At 45.6% G+C, this 21,035-nt stretch overlaps 1 protein-coding gene across 1 annotated transcript in view; it reads left to right on the plus strand.

Annotated features, from left to right (window-relative positions):
* LOC140693509 (uncharacterized) overlaps positions 1 to 21,035 on the plus strand; it is a 311,246-nt gene that overhangs the window by 268,450 nt on the left and 21,761 nt on the right. Inside the window, exon 14 of the mRNA XM_072957329.1 lies at positions 11,320 to 11,891. Coding sequence (XP_072813430.1) covers positions 11,320 to 11,644 — 325 coding nt within the window. The 3' untranslated portion in view covers positions 11,645 to 11,891. The remainder of the gene's footprint in view (positions 1 to 11,319; positions 11,892 to 21,035) is intronic.

Genomic DNA, 21,035 nt, shown 5'->3' on the forward strand with positions numbered 1-21,035 from the left:
CCCCGTGGGTTTTTATTGTGTCTCTTAGACTTATTTATCCAAACTTATGCCAGTATCATACTGACTTAGTACTATAGCATTTTAGTACACTTTAAAGTGAGTCCTCCAACTTTACTCTTCTTTTTCAAGGTTGTTTTTGCTGTCCTGGGCCCCTTGCACGTCCATGTGAATTTTGGGATCAGTTTTTCAATTTTGCATAGAAGTCAGCTGGAATTTTGATAGGGATTCCACTGAATATATAGTTCACTTTGAGGATTCTTAACATTTTTAATAATATTGTCAATCATTCCATGAAAATGGGATGTCTTCCATATATGTAGATCTTTTAAAATTTATTCTGGTGATACTTCAAAAAGTTCAATGTACAAATCTTGTAAATTTTTGTTAAATGTATCTCTCACTTTATTTTTAATGCTGTTGTAAATGGAAAGGCTGAATTTCTTATGGGTGGGACTATGTATCAATCTTCTTATTTGTAGAATTCCTTCACAACAAATACCCTTGGTATATATTTGCTACATAAATCTATCCACAACTATTCCCCGCCCCGTGTTATAAGAAACCAAGACCCAAGGTAAGCTACTTGAAAACACCTATGTGGAAGAGAGAAATGAGACCCTTGGGTGGGTCTTTGTGCAGATGATACTGAGAGCTTATTCTGAATGGCTTCTTCTTAATTACTTTTAAACAACCCTTTCAGTGTATTTAGTCAGATACATTAAGATTATGCCCTTTTGATGTGCGGAGTAGCTAAGACTATAATTTTCAAATAAATTCTAGTGAGAGTGTTGTACTTGAAACCTAATTTGCATCAATCTTTGAAGATTTATGTTTCAGGAGCTTTGACTAAAGAACAACTGTCTTTATTCTATAATGAGAACTAAATGCTCAAGCAACATGTAAGAGTTTGAGCAAACTGCCCCCGCCCCGTAGTGCTGGGTGGCTGCAGCTGTAACTGGAGTCAGCACTTACCTCTCCCAGTATGCTTGTGCTGATCTGCTCAAAGTGGTTCGTCCAACAGTTTGTCAGTAGTCTGTTGGACAAAGTCATAAAACATTGATTGAAGGTTGCTAGAATGCAATATATTCTTATTAATATTAAGTAAGCACATATTGAATGCTTACTGTATGATGGAATTGTCCCTCAGCCTCACATGAATATTATTTCTCTTGAAACCTCACATATTTCCTTGTTATTCTCACTTTACAGATAAGGAGACTGAGAATTAGGTCTTCCCTCTTTGGGGGGAGCTCATTATTAATGATGGGCAGTTGTAAGGAAAAAGATATTGATTCATCATGAGAAAACATTTTTGTGAGAGTCAGCAATGAAGAAGATGAACACTGAAGAAGGTGATCATTGTTCGAGTGAGACAAGCCCTGGGTTGTGCGGAGTCAGCATCCCTGTCCTAGACACGGCACGTGTAGAGCTGCGTGGTGGGTGAGGCGGCGCGGCCGTGCAGGGAAAGCGGATGCTGGGGCCTTAGGCTGTGCTCAGGCCTGGTTGGGCTTTCTCCTAAGGGGAGTGAACCATCATTGACAGATTTTAAGTAGGAGAGTGGGGTGCTCTCATAGTTCATATTTGTCTTCTAGAATGTTTGGAAACATTTAGAAGGCTTGGCAGGAGATGATGTGATGAGTCAGAGTAGGGTGGCTGCGAGGTGTAGCAGTGTCCAATTTTCAAGTGGTTTTCAGGCCCAGGCTTGTGGCTTAGTAGCCGTGTCAGTTTGAAGGACGCACGCAAGGAAGTGAAACAATTTATCTAATCAATTGAAGCAGTGATGTACCCAATTCCCAGGACTGTTGTGGAGATCCAGTGAGATACACTGTGCAGTGTGCAGCGTGGTCTCCAGCAGAGAGTCAGTGCTGAGTGAGTGCCAGTGAGTATCTGGTAGGTCAGTTGAGGGTGGTGGGACTCGGTGTCTGAGGATATCTGGTCCCTGAAGGAGGGGTCCATTCACATCTGTGAGTGATGGGCCTGAGTTGGGAGACGCAGGGAGACCTTACCCTCCGATCAGGGGCCCTGGTAAGGACGGCTATGGGAGGAACACCGTGAAGTCAGCTCTTTGCATGTGGAGTTGGAGCTGCCTTTGAGACAACTAACTGCAGTGTCACGAGCTTAAAGAGGAGATCTGGGCCCAGGTTGTGCATTTTCCTAAAATCTCAACTCCTAAGGACGCCGAAGTATTGATCACTGAAAGTGAAGTCATACTTTAAAGGACAAACGAATAGTAGTATTATCTCTGTCATCAAAGCTCACGTCTATTTATTCATCACTCACTTTGCTAATTGGGTACTTACAGAGCTCACTTCACCGTCCTCCCGTGGGCTCAGGCTCCACAGAAAAGAGCTGGTGTGTCTTCCTCTTTTCTAGAATAAGACACATTTAGCTTGTAGACTTCTGTACCTCGCCAGACTTAGGAAATTAGTTTGTTGGTTTAATTGTATTTTCTGTTGGCCATGTCCGGACAGGAGAGAAATTTTACCTCATGGTCTTGTTTCAATTAGCTGTTACTGAGAATTGCTGATCTGATACATAGTGTATGTATTACATTAACTTTGTAGAGTAGTTATCATTTTTCTGTCTTTGCCCTTTAATTTTGTTTGCCCCTTCAGTGTTCTATTCTTTTTGGGGCCTTATTTTTTTTAAATTAAAAAATGTCTGTTAGCAGTTAAGAAAAAAATAGGAAAGAAAAAATGCACATGAGAACTAAATTTAGAAAATGTCTAGTGTGTTTTCTGTCTCGGCAATGGAGGGTACTAAAACTCCTGAAAACCTTCATTACACAAGTTCCTTAAAATGCTGATTGAGAAATAAAACCTTCCTTCCTCATCTTTCAAGCTGCACAACTCATTGTCAAGAAAGTGAGGGAAAATTCTCAGAAGCCAAGACAAACGAGAAAGCAGGGTTTCTGAGAGATACGTGAGCGTTAGAAGCCGTGGTGTGCTGGTTGGCTCCTGAACTGATTTTCAGTTGCCTTGACAGGAGGGAAGCAGGTGAGCCCCAGGCCTCTCACACTAGGAGTTGGATGGGTGATCATATAATGGGCCAAGCCCATCCTGAGAATCTTGCTTTACTAAAGGGTGGAATAGGAAAAAAAAATTCTTCAAGACAAGAAAATAAGAAAAGTCAATTTTGTTGGAAGAGGGGAAAAATAACAAATCCAAAGTAAGGATATAGTTTAAAGCTATTCTGGCATGAGAGTGACCACAAACTCCTGGCAGAAAAGCACAGCTACTCCTTGATTGATAAGTTGTGTTTTGAATGAATCAGTGAACAGCTATTCCGAAAAAGGCCTCCAGAGTCTTGTGGATCAAGATACTGGACAGCAAACACCTCTCTTCCAAGGTCTCATTCAAATAACCAGAAAGGTTTTAAAGGAAACTAACAATAATCTGAGTTGTATTTATTGACATTACTATATGCTAAGAATTCAGAGGTGACTATGGAGTTGTCTCCTCTTTTATGGACCTTATTTTCTCTTTGGGGAGAAAAATGACATAGTTGGGTATCTTGGTGGAGGGAGGTGTTAGTCTGTTGCAATTAGCCAGGAGAGGAGATTAAGAAAACAGTGAAAGATGGGTGAACTTTTTAGCTGAGGACAGTCTTGTTCACTTGGCTTTTAATTGCAGGATCAATGAGCTGTCACTGGAGGGACTAGATCTTACGGAGGATGGACTTAGCTCAGGCCTCTTTTGAATGGACAAGTGAAACTGGAAAAAGACAGTCAAATCTGTGCAGACATTAAAGTTCACTTGAACGTGCTGCATCCCTGAGCCAAAGATAGGACAAATATGCAGCAATTCTTGAGGACAGAAGAGTGGTTTTTAAGGTTCTCCAAGAATGAATCCCATGGAACCGAGATGGCCAGTTGTCAAACTGAGACTTTGTTCTTTGGACGGTGTACCCAGCAAGGGTATTGGCCTTTTATATGGTTCCATTTGTCTTTAATACATGTCTGTTGATGAGGGCATGGGCACAAATGTTTGACACCTTGTCGAGGCGATTTTGGATACCTGCCTAGAAGCACGGGCACAGTTGTGGCTGCTTCATACATCTTGCAGCCCATCCCTTTCCCCGGCTCCGTGATCACGGCAGAGTGGTTCCTTGTTGACCTGTCCGTTTCCTCTGTGACATCATAACCCATGAAAAGACCGGAGCATATTAACTTGGCTTTGTTAAAGTCAAAGAAACAGATCAAATATGGAGTCAGATTTGTTCTTTCCTATTTCAGTAGTACCATGGAGATGGCATTTTGGGCAGCTTTTTGTAGTGTCCTGGAGGCTTTCTCTCTCAGCTTCTGGGTGCCTCTATTGAAAACCCTTCATTGCTGTCTGGCCTGCTGGTAATGCACACTGCCTGTTTTGCCCTGAAGATGTGTTCTGTTTATAAACTCATCTCTACTCCTTGGAAAACAACTCAAGAAAAACTCGGTTGGTTTTCCACCAGCCATGGGCAGGGGTGAGGTAAACCGTGTTATTATTTCATAAAATAATAGTAATAATAGTAATAGTCATAGTAGTAGTACTTGTAGTAATAGTAATAATAATAATAATAATAATAACAATAATAATAATAATAATAATAATAATAATATTAATAGAAGTCTTAAAACAGGACAGAGCACATTGGAGAGAGTCAAAAAATGCTTTCTGGCTTAAATCAAAAGTGATGACTAGTGATTCCATGGCTGCTGTATTTGCTAAGCTAATTACTCCTTTGCTCCATTACACATTTCTTTTATCTGAAAAAGAAATACAAGGAAATGGTTTAAAAAAAACTCAGAGAACAAAAATACACAAGTGAAAGAAGTTTTCCCTCATCCTCTGTTCTTTCAGCCCTCTCTGGAGATGCCTCTGTTTACTATCCTTTGGGTGCTTTTCCAGATATGCTTTGCACATTCCCACCTATGTATGTAAATTCCTTTAAAATTTTAGTTATTTTTAACTTAAAGGGGTTTAAATCCTCAAGTGGCATCTGGCCGGGTAATATAACAGAACAAATCTGACTCCATATTAGATTTGTTCCTTTGAATTTAACCCTATGCTCTGTCACCTAGGCTTCATCTTGCTTGTAAAACAATGTTGCCTAGAGCCTGAAATAAACAGGAGACCCTATTCTGAAGGCTCTGACCTTTAAGGATATTTAACACTTTTTCATTCATTAAAAGATAGCAAATTGCAGAATAGAAAATTACGTTTCTTTTGTTGGAGGTTTACAGGGATCTGACCCACGCAGATAGCTGCAAGAAGAAAGGATTCTAACAAGAAGGAATTCCTACACTAAGAAGTTTGCACTAACCAAGCACATAGGAAAGGAGCCTGAATTGTGACTTGGGGAGATGGTTTTCCAGGACATTAGTTTGCCATCTAGGTCTACAGAAACTTGCTATTCCATGCCCCAACATCTGGTCTCCCAAATTATTGGCCTGTCCTGCACTGAGGAGAATTAATTTCGACTTGGTAACACTCCTATCTACCTAGAAAGCTGGGCACTGGAGCTGAGTGTTATGGAAACAGGCCAGCCAAGACAAAAGCACCAATCGGAGTGTTGGAGTACTCAGAATTATTATGCCGGTGGGCTCAGAGGGGCTTCGGCTCCGAAGTTTTGAGTACCTCCAAGACGTGCACATGAGGTTTTAAAGGCTTAGTTACAAGTAAGGGGGCTTAGCCAATAAGGCTCAAAGAACAAAAAGCAAGGAATAAGTACACTGGAGCTTATCAATTTGTAACAGATCACATTACTGACACTTGTTGAGCTTGGAATTACGAGTTAGGTTGTTAGGCCAATAAACTGACACTAAACTTCATATTTACGAGATAGCCCAGCAGAATTTAGATCAGTAAACTGACACTTATCACACTTAGATTTGTGACTTAGCTTGTTAGCCCAGCTGGACTTTTCCTTCACATGAGGACAGCTCTCCCACACCCAGGGAACTACTGTGAGCCCTTGATGTTTCCACTAGGGTGGGGTATGGTTTACCCAGGAGGGATGGGGACTATGCACCAACACTCAGGCAGTCTGCTCTGTCTGGGGCTCTGATCTTGTACCATCCCGCTCCCCGCCAGCCCAACACCTGGGACAGTGGAGCTAAGGCAGAGATCCTGCCTGCCTGTTTCCCAGCGTGTAAAAGGGGAATATGTGCTCTTCCCAAGGTAGTTCTGAGCGACAACACCTGCGGGTGCTTGGTTCTGAGAGCAACAGAAAACCCAGCTCCGCGTGGGGGCAACGGGTGTGATCTCCCTAGGGTTTCTGCAGAAGCATCGGACGGAGGGTTGGATCACGGTGGTAAAATTGAGCTGCGGGGCTTGAAGGGTAACAGAAGGGTACAGAGGCAGGTCTGCCGCCTAGGGGTGCCCCAGAGGTAAAGCTTTTTTTCTCCAACTCCTCTAAGACCCTCCCTTCTCCAGATCCCTTCCTTCTCTCTGCTCATCCTGTCCATCTGTATCCCTCCAATTTTCCCGTCCTCTCCACCCGCTCCCATCTTCTCCCTCCCTCGCTGTCCCACCTTCTCTCACAGAACCCAGAGAGGATCGCTGGCCCTCCTGCGCATGCGCAGTCAGTGCCAAGTGGTCCGCTGGTTGGGAGCTCCATATCCGAGCCGGGGATCGGGCCCAAAGGCTTCTCAACTACGTCGCCCGGTAGGCCTTTGGTTCCTGCCTGGGGTCGGGGCCTCTGACTGTGGAAGTGCAAGGTGGGGGGCTCCTGGGAAAGGGGTCAGGCGGCTGCGGGAGGGCGGTCCGCCTGTCACAGACCCCAAGGGCGCTAGTCAGCCCGTGTTCAGATGAATTGCTCAGGCCAGACCCCTCTGCCAGCGCCACCTGCCCCGGCGTCCCGGCCACAGTGTCCAGGGCCTGGTGTGCACCTGCCATCTCTCACCCAGCCGGGATCCCCTCAGTCCGCGGCTGGCGTCCCCTTCCCCTCTCCCTCCCGCTAGTCCTCTCCTCCCGGGCTTCCTCTTCTCGTCCGGCGGCCCGTCCCCGCCCCTGGGCGGGCTGTGTCCCGGGCGGGCGGGGTCTGCGGACCCGGACGGGGGCGGGCGCCTGGGACTGTGGCTGGGGCTGTCCTCCGAGCGAGGCTGCAGCCCGCGTCCCCCTCCCCGCTTTCCCTGCCCCGCGACCCCGGGGCTGCCCTGCTCTCCCTTTCCCGCTCCCTGAGGACCAGCTCTGTGGCGTGGGCGCTGCTACCTGGGCTGAAAGCCTCCGGCTCTAACGCCCAGCTTCTCCTGGTGGAGTCGGGAAAAGGGAGCGTCACTGCTAAGCGAGGTTCTGTCTCCCCCCTCCATGTTTCTGCCTCAGGTAAGTACCTTGAACACTTTCAGGTGTTATGATGGCGGTGCTTGTTGATGTCACGTGTTTTTATAGTGAGAGGGATTGCAGTGGTGAAAGCAGGGCTTGGTTCTGTTAAAAATGTGCTGAAGGCATGAGGCTGTGACATCCTCCTTCCTTCCCTCTCCCAGGGTGAAAGGAGTGATCCTCGATTTTCAAAAGATAGTTACAGTCCCTAACTAGCCCAGCCCAGCTATTGTGTGTTAACAGGAACAGCACCACCAGAGGCCTTGGAGACCCAGGCATATTGCAGCCCTAAAGTGCTCCTGGCATAGTTTGGCTTGTTTAGGTTTTTTGTTTTTCTTAAATTGTGGGACAGACTAGTGTATAAACTGAAAAATAATTGTCAAGAAATAATTTTCATAGGACAGTTTTATTGTGATTTAGTTCACACACCATGAATTCCATCCATTTAAATGGTACAATTCAGCAGCTTTTTGCATATTCACAGTGGTGCATGCATTATTATTCCAGAACGTTTTCATCACTTCAGAAAGAGCAGTGGAAATGAATGACCTATCCACCCCTCCCAAGTGGTGGTTCTAAAGAAATTTCTTGGCTATTCCTGACCATAAATTAACTTGTTATATTCCAAGAAAAATCTGGTAGGAATTCTAACCAGAATTGAAATGAATCTGTCTATCAAAACAGGAAGAATTTATACCTTTATGGCATAAACTTCTTCTACCCATGAATATATCTGGGACCCTATCTTTTCATCTGACCAGAGCCTGGCCCATGTGAAGTCCTCACTACTTTTTGGGCTTGTGAATGATGAGATTCTATACATCGTTAGTTGCAACTGTAGCCTTTCACAGAAGAGAAAAGTAACCTCAGTGAAGCAAGTGACTCTCTGATGGTCAGAAAGAGTGACAGCCAGTGCTGGAGTGATCCAGTGGACTTGGTGTTTGCAGCTAGATTTCTCGACCACCTACAGTTAAGGGGATTAGAGAGTTCTTTTATTTTTTCTTAATGGCGTTGCATTTATTTTTACTTATTTTTTAAAATTATTTTTTATTTAAGTGTAGTCAATTTACAATGTTAGTTTCAAGTGTGCAGCAGAGATTCAGTTATAAACATATGCATATGTATATATATATGTTTTAGATTGTTTTTAGTATAAATCACTACAAGAAATTGAATATAGTTCCCTGTGTTATATAGCAGGCCCTTGTCATTTATTTTATATTTACTAATTTGTATCTGTTAATCCCCCCTTTCCTGCCTGCTAAACACAGTTTGCATTCTATGTCCATGTGTCCATTACTAGGAGCACCGTTTTTCCTAGTAATATATGCTCTTTTGCTGCTTTCAGTTTCAGTAATTCCATCTTATCTGTGGGCGCTTTTCTTCTGGTGGCCTTAATGTGGTTTGCACACGTGGTAATAGAGATCTGTATTTGGGAGAACCCCAGGCCTCGTGTAGTCCCTGGTACAGAGTGCCCACTGAATTGATGCTTGAACTGGGAAAAAAGCACAGTAAATGTTGGAATTTCCACTATGGTTGAGAATTCTATAACCTCTTTTGACAAACTTAATATTGGCTGCACCCATTCTGGGTAATTTGGTGGAAATTCATGTTATGGTGGTGAAGAGACGGGGCCTTGTATGCTTCTTCTCTTTCTGTTTTCTAACACTCATTCTCCTGGGCCTTCCAGATCCTCCCCTAGAAGTGCCAGGTCTGGCTTGGTGCTGCACTGAGGCAATATTTGTTAATAAGGCCCTTTCCTCATCTCTTCTGAGCCTCCGGTTCTTTCTCTGCACAATGAGGGCTTAGACTAGATAACTACTTTTCAGTTTCTTTTAAAGCCATGTTTCCTTTGAGAAACAGAAAATGCAAATCTCTCCTCTCAAACCAACCCTTTAGATTTTGAAAAGTCCTCCAAGGAGTGACATAGCTCTTTGTGGAAAATGAATGTGATTGTGATTCCAGGTGACACAGAAAAGACTCTTCAGAGATTGATTGCAGGGAGAGGGCAGGAAAGGGGCAGTATGTCACACTTTCTAGTGTGAGCACTGGAGCAGGGGCTTGGATTTAAATACGGTGTCTGACGTGGCCTCTCTCTAATCTTGTAGAATGTGATAAACTTCTCTACCTCAGTTTCTTGATGTGTCAAGTTGGGGTGATAATATTTTAAGGCTTTTGTGAAACATTATGCAAATAAGCCATTTGTGTATGGGTAGAAACAAGACCTGCTAGGGATTCAGGGATTTGTTTAAAAAAAAAAAATCTTGTCCATAGCACTCTGTCTGTGTGTATTTAGTAGTTCCTGAAGGGTGAGGGTGAGTCTAAAGTCCATCGTGGATCAGGTGGCCCATGATTCTCTGTGCCCCTGAATGCCCCCTCCTCCCCAGTCCTCTTCCTCAGTCCAGGATGAAGTTCCCTAGTAGATTTACTCAGAGGTCTTGTGAAAATGGCTATTCATTTTATTGTTTCACCAAGAAGGGCTGCCATCCTGATCTCTGTGGTCAGGTTTTGAAGGGCTGCCATCATGATATCTGGTAAGAATTCTATGGAATTGGGTGTTTCTATTTAATGAAAAGAAAAAAATTACAAATAGAAAATTAGAACAAGGATGGTCACATGGGCTCTTGGAAGTGGACACCATTAGAAGTTGGAGGGACTAGTGGGCTCAGTGGGAATGTTAACTGAGTGTATCTCATGGGCTGGGCATTGTCCTATTTGTACTGTGTGTTCCTTATTTGAGACAGTGAGCTCACCTAACCTCGAAAACCTCTTTAAAAAATTAGACTTTTTATTTTGAGATGTAATGTAGATTCCCATGTGGTAGTAAGAGATAATATGGAGAGAGCCTATGGACTCTTTGCCCAGTTTTCCTTAATGGTTCCATCTTGCAATATTGGGGTACAATTAATTACTGACTCACTAACAATTTGAGGTTTGTGTTATTGCCCTCATTTCTATCCACGATTAAATTGGGGCTTAGAGAAGCACACAGGCCTGCCCAGGTCACCCACATTGTTAGTGCAGAGTCTGGTGAACGTGGGCTTGGGATTCCCAGGAAGTATCATTATGATGGTCTTTGGCAGGGAGCAGCATTCACTTTGCTTGTTTATTCATTCATTCAAGAAACATTTATTGAGTAAATTCTGTGGGTCAGATGCTTTCTTAGGGTTATCTGATTCTTCAGCAGTACTGAGAACCAGGAAATATTTATATTTTTTAAACTGAGAAAATTAGCTCTGAGAGGTTATAACTCCCCCAAAGGAAGAATAGCTCATAAAGGGGGGATAGTACAATTGTACAGTCACCACTTTTTATGCAGGTGGTACCCTAGGCATTTTACATTTGCAAACATCCGTAATCCAGATATATTCTTGCAAGGCAAGGATTTTTTTAATTGATGTATAGTCAAGTTTACAATGTTGTGTCAATTGCAAGGTGTTTTTTGACTTTTGAATTAAAAAATACTTTTTCAGGAGGGAAATTAGGTGTATTTATTTGTTTGATTTTTTAAAATGAGGTACTGGGGTTTGAACCCAGGACCTCGTACATGCTAAGCATGTGCTCCACCAATGAACAGTACCCTCTACCCCAAGGCAAGTTTTCTTATCCATTACTATGAAGCTAAGGGGTTCAAATAAATTGAATAGGAATCCAGATCTTTTGATCCTACTGTGGTCCTTCTCTTTATATTCTGCTGAAGGGGGTTGGGGAAGCATTTCCTTTGTTCATTTCTTTATTCAGCATTTTTGAGCAGTGACTTTGCATCAGGGCCTTGCTAGGTGCTTGGAAATAGAAAATAAGAAATGACCTTTCTCTGCAGAGGCAGGAAGCCTAGACCAAAAGCTGGGTAATGTGATCCGAGCAACAGTAGCCATGTGCAGACTATGAGGACAAACTGTACCCCCGGATTTGCTTTGGCTTCCCTTGCCTTCTGTCTGGTACACACCAGGTCACCGCAACCCAGATGGGCCCATAGCACACAGCAGAGTATGTACCTCGATCTCCTCTCCTGTCTCGGCAGGGCCTGCAACATGAGCATCCCTGACTACGTGCAGTGTGCTGAGGACCACCAGACTCTTCCCGTTGTAGTCCAAACCATGGAGATCATCTCAGAGGAGAATTTCTTTTGCATCTATCAGCTACTCACCTCGGTGAGCCATATCAGCCCATGTGGCTCCCAGTGGACACTCTGTATCCACTACAGGCACCGCTATGTGCCCGAGAATGGGTGGAGCGTCTTCCAGAAACACTGCAAGGTCGTGGGCCTTGTCACCATTACCGACTGTCTCTCTGCCAAGGCCTTGGAGAAGCTCCACGTGCAGAGGAGCTGTATGGCACCTCGATAATGACTCTCAGCTCTTTGTCTTTGTACTGCATGTGGAGGAAGTCGAGCAGCCGCGCACCGACGTTGCCTTCAAATTTAGAGGACTGCAGGGTGGTGGAGAAGAGGATCGAGGACTTCACTGAGTCACTCTTCATCTTGCTCAATTCCAAGTGGCTGGATGGTGGCCCCAAGAATTCTGGGGACAAGATCCCCCTCCCCTGCATCCCGTTTGAGAAGGAGGACTTCATGGGACTGGACACAGACAGCAGGTAAGTTTACCTGGAGGCCAGTCCACCCTGGCTTTGTGCCGGATTGCTTCCCTACATCCAGAAAGGGATCAGCAAGGAAGAAGTCTGTCTTGTAGCCAAGGGGGGATGGAGATGCAGCCCGCCGGTTTACAGACATTTCAAAGTGAATCCGCCTTTGTTTCAGAGAGATCCTTTTAGGGTTAGTGTGGACACTTACTCCCGCTTTACAGCCATGACCATGGTGGGACCCCTGGGGTTGCTGTCCAATAAAGTAGCCAAAGCCACTGATGCTAGGAGCACTGGGGAGGAGGCTGGACTGAGCTGAGATGTGCTCTAGGTCAAATGCACATCAGACACTGAGGCTTGTCTAGTAAAAGTATATAAACTATCTCTTTACTTCCTATATTGATTACATGTCAAAATGATAGTATTTTACATACAGTAGATTAAGTAAGATCTGTTCTTAAAATCAGTTTCTAGTATTTGTTTTTTTTTTGTTGGTTTGTTTCTTTGTTTACCATTTTAAACGTGGCAAATGGGAAACGTTATTTACATGGCTCTCATTTCATTTCTGTTGGGCAGCCTGTCCTGGGACAGTCTCATCCCTTTGCTTATAGATGAGATGCTGAAACCCGAGAGGCGGAACGAGGAGCTGGTTGAGCTGGGGCTGGAGCCGGTGTCTCCTGCCTCCCAGGCCCAGCACCTATTCTGCTCAGGCCCTGTCTTCTTGCCCGACAGCCTCCATGCCAAGTTAGGACATCAGAAACACCGCCGGGGACTTCCGAATGAACTCCTTATGCAGGGAAAGGCGTATCACGGTGTATGGGACAGAGCAGGGAAATGTTCATTCTCACTTTTTCCCTGTGATTAAGTCAACGGCCCCACATTGCCTCGGAAGTACAGACGAGCTCTTCTGGGCTGCCTACCCCCCCAACTTCAGCTCTGTTTCCTGGTGTATCTGTTGTGCTGTCCCTCAGGCAGAAGAGGGTGAGATGCCTTTTCCGAGACGTGGAAACCTTTGCTGGGGAGAGTGAGGGAAGCTGTGTTCCCCCGGCCTACGGCCTCTGTCCTTGAGTCTGGAGAGGGCTCATGGTGGTCCCACAGGTGACGGTCGGAGAACCTGGCACATGTTTCTGGGCCCGCTGTGAAGGAAGTGCTCTGTGACTCTTGAACTTAGCTAAGATCAGATCCTACTCTCTGGTTGTTGGTAAGTTGGAGGAGAAGATGCTAGAGAATTGATAAAAAGAATGTCTAGACCAGCCCTGTGAGTGAGAAGCACAGGGGACACGAGTCCCACCTGCGAGAGATAATGTAGCGGGCTCTGGATGAATTTTCTGTTCCTCCCAGACATACCTCTATGACTTAAGGAAGGGGAGAGGCATGCTGTAGCCATGGTCTGTACTTGTCCTCTCAGGGACCTGTGATCTACATGCCCGCACTCCCCATCTGCTTCTTAAGATGAGGTGGCATGTATAGGAGCCTGGGCACTGCTGAGGGCATAGCTGCCAGCACCGTGCTACACCAAGTCTGGCTCCGTTCACCTCTCCTGTCAACACCTGCTGAGGCCCCAGGCATTAGTCAAGGTAGGTGCATCAGTGCAACATAAGCAGGGACCACTTCTCCCCCTGGACAGACTGGTGAGTGAGCAGTGGAAGCCTGGAGCCCTGCCCCAGCCCCCACGCCAGTGCCTCCTCTTTTGTCATAGGAGGCACTGGTGATATTTTTGCTCAACAAATGCTTGTCTCTGAGTCTGCAGCCCCACCAGAGAATGCCAGATTGTTTTTGTCTTTTGAAGTCTGCCCTTGGGACTTGGCGGAGTATCCGGATGTGTAATTAGCCCACAGTGGTTGACACTGTCCCCATTGTTTACCCAGAACCTCGTGTACCAGGCATGGCTCCCAGTATCGAAATACAGCAGCGCATTAAACCTCCCTCCTTTTGGGTCTGTCTGTTCTGGTACCATAAGGGCTCAGCCAGCTTCTGAACGTCAGTGAGATAACGCGGCCAGTGAGCTCGGGTCAAGCACATTCTCCTCCAGTCACTTTTACCCCATTGTTGCTTTTAGTATTCCACAGTCATTAATTATTTAAACAATTCTTTGGTACAGGAGCAGAGCCTAATTCTCTCCTGCTACTCTTGGTGGAAGTGAGTAAAACGGTCCAGACTGAAATGCGACCACAATTTGTAGCTCAAAAGCTGCCTTGAAGCTTGTAGGTGGAATTTTGGTTAGGGGCGCTGACCACGTTGGGGTCCCCCGGCAGCGCCGCTCCCCTTAGGTCCCTGCTTTCCCTGGAGCAGGGGGTGAGGGTGGGTCTCACCATCCCCTCGTCCCTGGCCTCACACACTCATGTAAATTCTTGTACATGCTGTCAAAATCATTTTTGTTCTTGTGTGTTTCTAATTTTCTCTTGTTCCTCTTTTCCTTTTTCTTTATTCCTTTTTCATTTGTACTGCCCAGTGAGCATGTTGTTGCATCTGAAAATGTGGGCTGTGCACACCCTGCATTGGAAATAGCCAGATTGCCCTCCATACTGTCTCCATCGCTTTAAAAAGCAAAATCTTAATATCTGTCTTGATCCATGTATTATCCTAGTCATTTTGTATTTTCTAATGTTTTGGAATATTTGCTTTGTTAGCACATTACCCACTGGTGTTAGATACCTGTTAAAATCCTTGCTTTGAGGGACCTGTTTGGTCCTCCTTTTATTTGGTGACAAATGCGCCCTTATTAAATTTGTTTGATTGTTTTGAAGAAGTAAGATGCGAATTGATTTAGTCGGCTGCTCAGGGATTCTTTTCATGGAGTATTTAAACTTGTAAGGTCAAACTCTGCAGCATTTTGCTCGATTCCTGCTTTTACACAAACGTGCTCGGCACGCGGTTCCTGGCTGTTGCTGTGTGACGTGCGTGACGGCGCTTCCTGGCCGGCGGTCACTGGTGAGGAAGTGGCCGGCTCGGGGGTGACAGCTGCAGGGGACGCTGTTGGAGGAAGCGGTCACCGTTTGGTTCTTTAATTTTTTTTTTTTGCATTCAACTTCCCCGTGCCATTTACTTTACTTTGCCTTCATAAAGGGGCAGAATTGGGTCTAAAATCCATGACACTATTTGTTCCCTTTACGAGGCTGGTTTTTCTGGGTATCAGGACAACATGACCTTCTCCTAAGTAGCTGGCTCACCTGGATCTGTTGGACACAGGGACAGCTAAAAGGGCCGTAGCTTCCTCTCTGCTCCAGCCAGTGGGCATTCAGAGCTGGGTCTGTGGTTTGCCTCAGCAGCCGTGCAGACCTCCCTGCCCCGGCCTTTACTTTTAACCCATGTTGGCAGTAAAGAGTTGAATCCGTTTCTGTTGCAGCTGACATCCACCACTGACAGCCGTGTCGTTAGTTTGTGGTAGTCAGTCTCCAACACCCCAGACAACCGTGAAGGAAGATGATTTGGCCGACCTAGGACCCTGGATTCTCACCCTCACCATGGTTCATCTCACCCGGTGGAAGGGTGTGGCCACCACCATCATGCTGACCATGAGGCCTTGTTTCTCCTTTCATGCTCTGGTCCAAATGTGGACACTTCATTTTTCACTGAATCTGTCTCGCTTGAGACAGGCCAGAATATCTGAATGAGTCCATCACATTCTGGGTGGGGAACAGAACAGAAGTAAGTGTCGCAAGTAGATGGAGTCTAGGCTGTCCGGGTTGGCAAATGCAGGCTGGGATCTGTGATGGCTGGGCTGTACACTGGACACAGGTCTTTCCCGTGGCTCCCAAGAGCCCAGGAGTTGGAGTGATAACAGCCTTGCGTGGGTTCCCCCATCCTCATCTGCTCACTGGCAAGTGTGTCTGCTAATTAGGAGCTCCCCCAGACCTCGGGCCCTTCAAAGCTCAGACCACGGGAAAATCTTGAGTCCCTTCTCCTGGGCCTCCTGTGTGAGAATCCAGTGCCTTCTGAGGTGACCAGCGGCAGGAGATGCCTCCCCCTCCAGGGAGCACCCTACGGCGGACTGTTAGTGCACCATGCTGTGAGCTTGGGTGTTTCCGGCCATGGTCCCTGCAAAACCACACTTGAGATCAGCTTATTGGCGAAAATAACAGGACTGATTCCAGGGCAGGGCCTGGGGGAGGGAACAGTGGAAATTGAATGTGAGCTGAGACAACTAGGTGGGTGCTGAGGCCGTTACTAAAATGGGGAGTCTGGGAGGTACCTTCCAGGAATCGAATTCCAGAGTAAATGGTGGACATGAGGCATTTTTAAGATGCCATTTTTCATCCAAGTTAGGACTTCAAAGAGGCACTCGGCTCTATGAGACTGGGGCTCAGGTGAAGGAGCTGGACTAGAGATACAAGTTGGGAGTCGTCATTCTTAGCTGGTGTTCACAGCCTTGCATGTGAATTAGATCATCTCGAGAGCTGCAGACTGAGGCTGAGGGAGGGGAGGGCTGTGCCTCGGTTGGAGGTAAGCCCAGACCATGCAGCTTTGGTGTGTCAGCCAGCGGCGTTTATCATTTTCAGAGCAATCCCATTTATCCTTAAGGGGCCTGGGGGTCAGCAGGGCCAGCCAGAAAGAAATCCAAAGGGAGAGTCTTGGCCACGTGTGCGTCTTAGGAAGGTGCAGAGGCTGCAGGATACGGAAGGTTAGAATCCTCAGAAGCTGGAGTTGGAGTGGGGAGAAGGTATTCACAGTCACCTGTGAGGGAGGGAGGGAGGCCTAGGGAGTCCCCACCCTACCGGACTCGCTTTCCCATGAACAGGAGGCAGTCAGACAGAGGATCTGAGGTAAGAAGGATGGGCACTGGGAGGGGAGCCAACCTGGAGAATGGTGCTTGGAAAGTTCTGGAATAGTCTCCCTGAAAAATAGAGTTAAAAATACCCAGACTCTTAAGAATATTGTTAGTGACTTGGGAGGAGGCAGTTGTTTTTCTGGCCTCCTAAGTGTAAGTCATGTATCCAGGGATACACAGAAGATACGGGCAGTCTGTTCCGGGGACTTGATCCTTACCAGGGTGATCAGTGCAAGTTTAAAGGGGCAGAAGGGCAGCGGAGCGAAACTAGCCAGGCCCCGTGTCAGGTAGCAGTCGGCCGCCCTACTTGCGTGTTTCATTCACATCCATGACTCCCAGGTGGGCGCTGACAGCCCCCTTTTGGGGATTGGGAAGCCTTCTCAGAGGGGTTAAGGAATTGGTTTGTTTAGCGGTTGATAAATGCTGTAGCAGGATTCAAGCAGAGCCTTGTCAGACTTCAAGGGCATGTTCTCTCTTCTGTTTCCAGTACTTCCCTGTTATACCTGGAATGGTGAAGTGGGTCAGATTTGGAGCCTTTCAGAAAAAGTATGATTTAAGTGCCTCAGGACTGTTTCACAAAGCTCAGCGTTCTTTGATGGTTCTGAAGCATGCAGTGCTTTTCGCCCCACAGAGGTAACGTCTAACTCCATTGTCGATGATGTGGTTGCAAATGATATACAGGTGTAAAACCACACTTCGCAGCTTCTAAAGGGAAACTCTCCAATTCTCCCTTGGTCGGCTTTCTTCCACGGGGTGTAACTGTGCTGCAGCATAGGCCTGAGCTTCCGTATGGAGTGAGGATTTAATATCCGAAGTTAGCATAAAATGGTCAGATGAAGAAAACCGACATTGACAATTTATTTTTGGGTTTCATTAGTCAAGATATACTATCAGTTAATGGCCCATATAGCAAATGAAATTCAGTATAGGACATTGCATTTCTTCCTTTCTATTCAGAGTTCTCTTACAGAATAATGTTGCCTGCTTTGGAACATCAGCTCCACCACTCACGGCACCTATCAGTGTGTTGGTGTGATTGCATTTACAGAGTGAATGTAATCTGGGCTTCCTCAGCCCCAAACACTTCAGTGCAGAATCACGGGCTGTAGACGTCTGTTAGTCACGCAAATACTTCTAAAATTATATGATGCCAGAAAAGAAAGAAGAGAGAGAGAGAGATTGCCTTTATCAAAGTTCCTTTCAGTTCTAACTGCAAACTGTTGTTGAGCAGCTCTTGTTTCCTTTGGATATGAATATATACATTTCTTTGCATGTAACCTAGGTTTTGGACTAGAACACCAAGTTCTTGCTGTCCCCAAGCCACAAAAATAGTAGCCAAATTGCACACGTGTGAAATAGTTTATACTTTTTTCTGAGAAAGTATCCTTGAATTTGGGACTTGGACTGTGATTTCTGCTTTTTGCTTCCCTCAACCGTCTTGTAATCTCTCACTCCTTCCCACGTGGTTCCCAAGTGTTCGTGGTCTCAAAGGAGCGGGCAAACACCCAGTTGGTCACCATGTACTGCTGCTATAGATAGAGACCAGACAAGACCTAAAGGACATTATCGGAGAGGAATTCCTGGAAGAAATGGGCTCTACATTCAGTTGTGAGGACAGAGTAAGAGTCAGCCAGGAGAAGGAGTCAAGAATGTGTCTCAGATCGCAGGTGCAGCCCGGGCAGAGGCCTGGAGGCTTTTGGCGTGGGCACCCGGGGAGAGTGCCCTGTGCAGTCCAGGGTGGAGGGAGCCCCTGCTGGGGAGGACACTGGAGAGAGTCCGGGATGTAGGGCTTTGGAAGAAGTTGAGTTTTACTAGAACTGACACAGTAGGCAGTGAAGGGTGTCAACAGAAGTGACCCTCAGGAAAGGTACTTCTGGTTTTGCTTCTGATATTCTACAGACCGAAGGATCGGGACGGGCGAGAGCAGGTATGTCTGTCCCTTTGAGACCCAACCGGTCATTCATTTATACATTACACGTGCACTTCTGTGAGTCTAGGGGAGAGAGCGTGTAGCCACTTTAGTAAGCAAAATGTATTTGATTCTTGAGAGCTTAGCATTGTCAGAAGTTGACTTAGCCTTGAATGTTCTAGGAAGAGAGGAACAAATTGTGGAGGTTGGAGGGAGGGAAGGCTTCCTTGGGAAACAGTCAAAATGAGACTGGAGCAAGTGGGAAGTAGGAGCAGGTCAGGGGCCCCTGTGGTCACTGGGGACCTGTGTACTTAGGTGAGGATGGGCGAGCAGGGTCTGGGGTGGGGCTAGAACTCTACCAGGGAGCCTCTGAACTGTTTGAAGTGGGGGTTGATGTAATCAAATTTGTGATTTGGGAAGGCTGCCGTGGCTCTCTGTGTTTGTATAGCGGGAAAGAGGGGGTGGGTGCCACCAACTGGGGGATCATTAGAAGACCATTCACAGGCTGGGATATGGGCATCGGGGCTACTTGGGGATGGCAGGGGCAGTGTGGATGCCGGCTTTCCTTATTGGGGGACTTGTTAGCGGGCCGACCTAGAGGCATTTTGTGGCTGGAAGAAAACTGATGTAGGCCGCCAGGTGGATTTTCCTCTTCTCTCCTTCCCTGCCTAGTGTGATGATCTTAGCTCAGCCAACATTTGGAACAAAAGAGCTAATTTCCAGGGTTGCCCAGGACTTTGTAGAGCTCCTTCGAGTGAGATCTGATCGGATTTAGGTTTGTGTTCAGATCTGGATGTTCACTTAGCTAGAAACGTCCTGTCATTTCGATTTCCATAGGGGTTTTTTACTTCATAAAGATTGCTTTCTTGGTGAGAGGAAATTTAATACAGCTGTTGTCTTTTTCAAAAAAATCATATCATTTAAGAACTTTAATATTCAAAAGAATAGAAATATATAAAATATTTAAGGAAGTCTTTGGTGTAGTTTCTTTGCTTTCTGAGCTAATGTGGAGTTAGAGCCTTTGCATTACTTCATAGCACATCCTTGTCAGTATTTAAAGAGCTGATAGTGGGCGCCCCAGGCCCCACCTCTCAAAGAATCGTTAAAGTTTTCTCTGAAATAGTGAGGTCATAAAGGTCTTGTTTTCAGAAATCAAACGGTTTATAATACGCAGCATAGCCACATTTATAAAATAATAATTAGTTCAAAATTAAGAAAGTGGAGGATAATTGATTTTTTTAAAGCCTATACATAAACTTTCTTGTGCTAATGTTGCAAGTGGAAATTTTGAAAAGAAAAATCCTACTGCAATATCATCTACATGGAATACATATATGAGTTTTACGCTTGAAAAGTAACTGCGCAGTGGTTTTCAAAGTCAGGAGCATTCCAGCTCAGATACTGGCAGTGATGGTTGCTGGTTTTCAATGAAAGAGCCTAAATTTGCCTTCTTAGCTTTTTTATTTTTGTATTGAGAGGGTTGATTAGTGCTTTGCGAGCATGATTTTGGGGCAAATTGAGGGCAGATGTCGTGTAAAAACAGTGAGATATTTCCATGCATTTTATTTTCTGGACATCACCAGGGCACATGTGGGGTTTGTGCCTGCAGGCTGGAATGCTGCAGGACTCCCTAATCCATCACCATTATGTCCTGGAGCTGCTCAGGTCATTGAATGCTTTTCTGTTGCTTGGAGGAAAGGTGGTCTGATGGAGATGATCAGATGTGCAGTTAAAGTGCTATTACTTGAAATAAGAGTAACCTAGAAACATTGCTCTAACAATACAGGATGAGGGAGGAGAATTGTCTGAGCTACTTGCAGTGGGGAGTCTTCTCATGTTTCTCCCACACCGTGACTCCTGCCAATATCCGCCACAGTCCTGCACGGTAGTCCTGCCGAAGCAAGCAAGCACTTTGCTCAGAAACGCACTGAATTTCCTTGTGCCTCTGTTGGTTGGCTTTTTTTTGAAAGCACATTTTGCCCTTTGCTTAAATGCCATCCATGCTAGTCAACTCTTACACTCATTTTTCTGGAACTCGTCCATAAATAGCTGCTGAATGGATGAACAGAATGTAGTATCTCCATGTAGTGGAAGATTATTCACACGTAAGAGTGAATAAAAAAGAAAAAAAAAAGAGGAAAATGAAAAAGGCCACCTGTTTTTGGAAGTCCACCCTGACTGTTCAACCCACACTTTTCCCTTTGAAACCCAATCACTTATGCTCCACTCTACTCTTTTTGATAGTGCTTACCACCTTCTAATAATCTTTAACGTTTTCAAAAAAAAAAAAAAGAAAGAGATGCTGATACCACTTCAAAATATACAAGCCTTGATAACAGCTTGTTAATTGAAAGGAAGCAGACACAAACGGTCAAATATTGTTGATTTCAGTGATCTGAAATGCCCAGAAAAGGCACATGCAGAGGCAGAGAGCAGGTGATGGCTGGAAGGGGCTGGTTGGAGGGGGATTAGGGAGTGACTG

This window comes from Vicugna pacos, unplaced genomic scaffold, assembly GCF_048564905.1.
Source record: "Vicugna pacos unplaced genomic scaffold, VicPac4 scaffold_19, whole genome shotgun sequence".
NCBI classification, from domain to species: Eukaryota; Metazoa; Chordata; class Mammalia; order Artiodactyla; family Camelidae; genus Vicugna; species Vicugna pacos.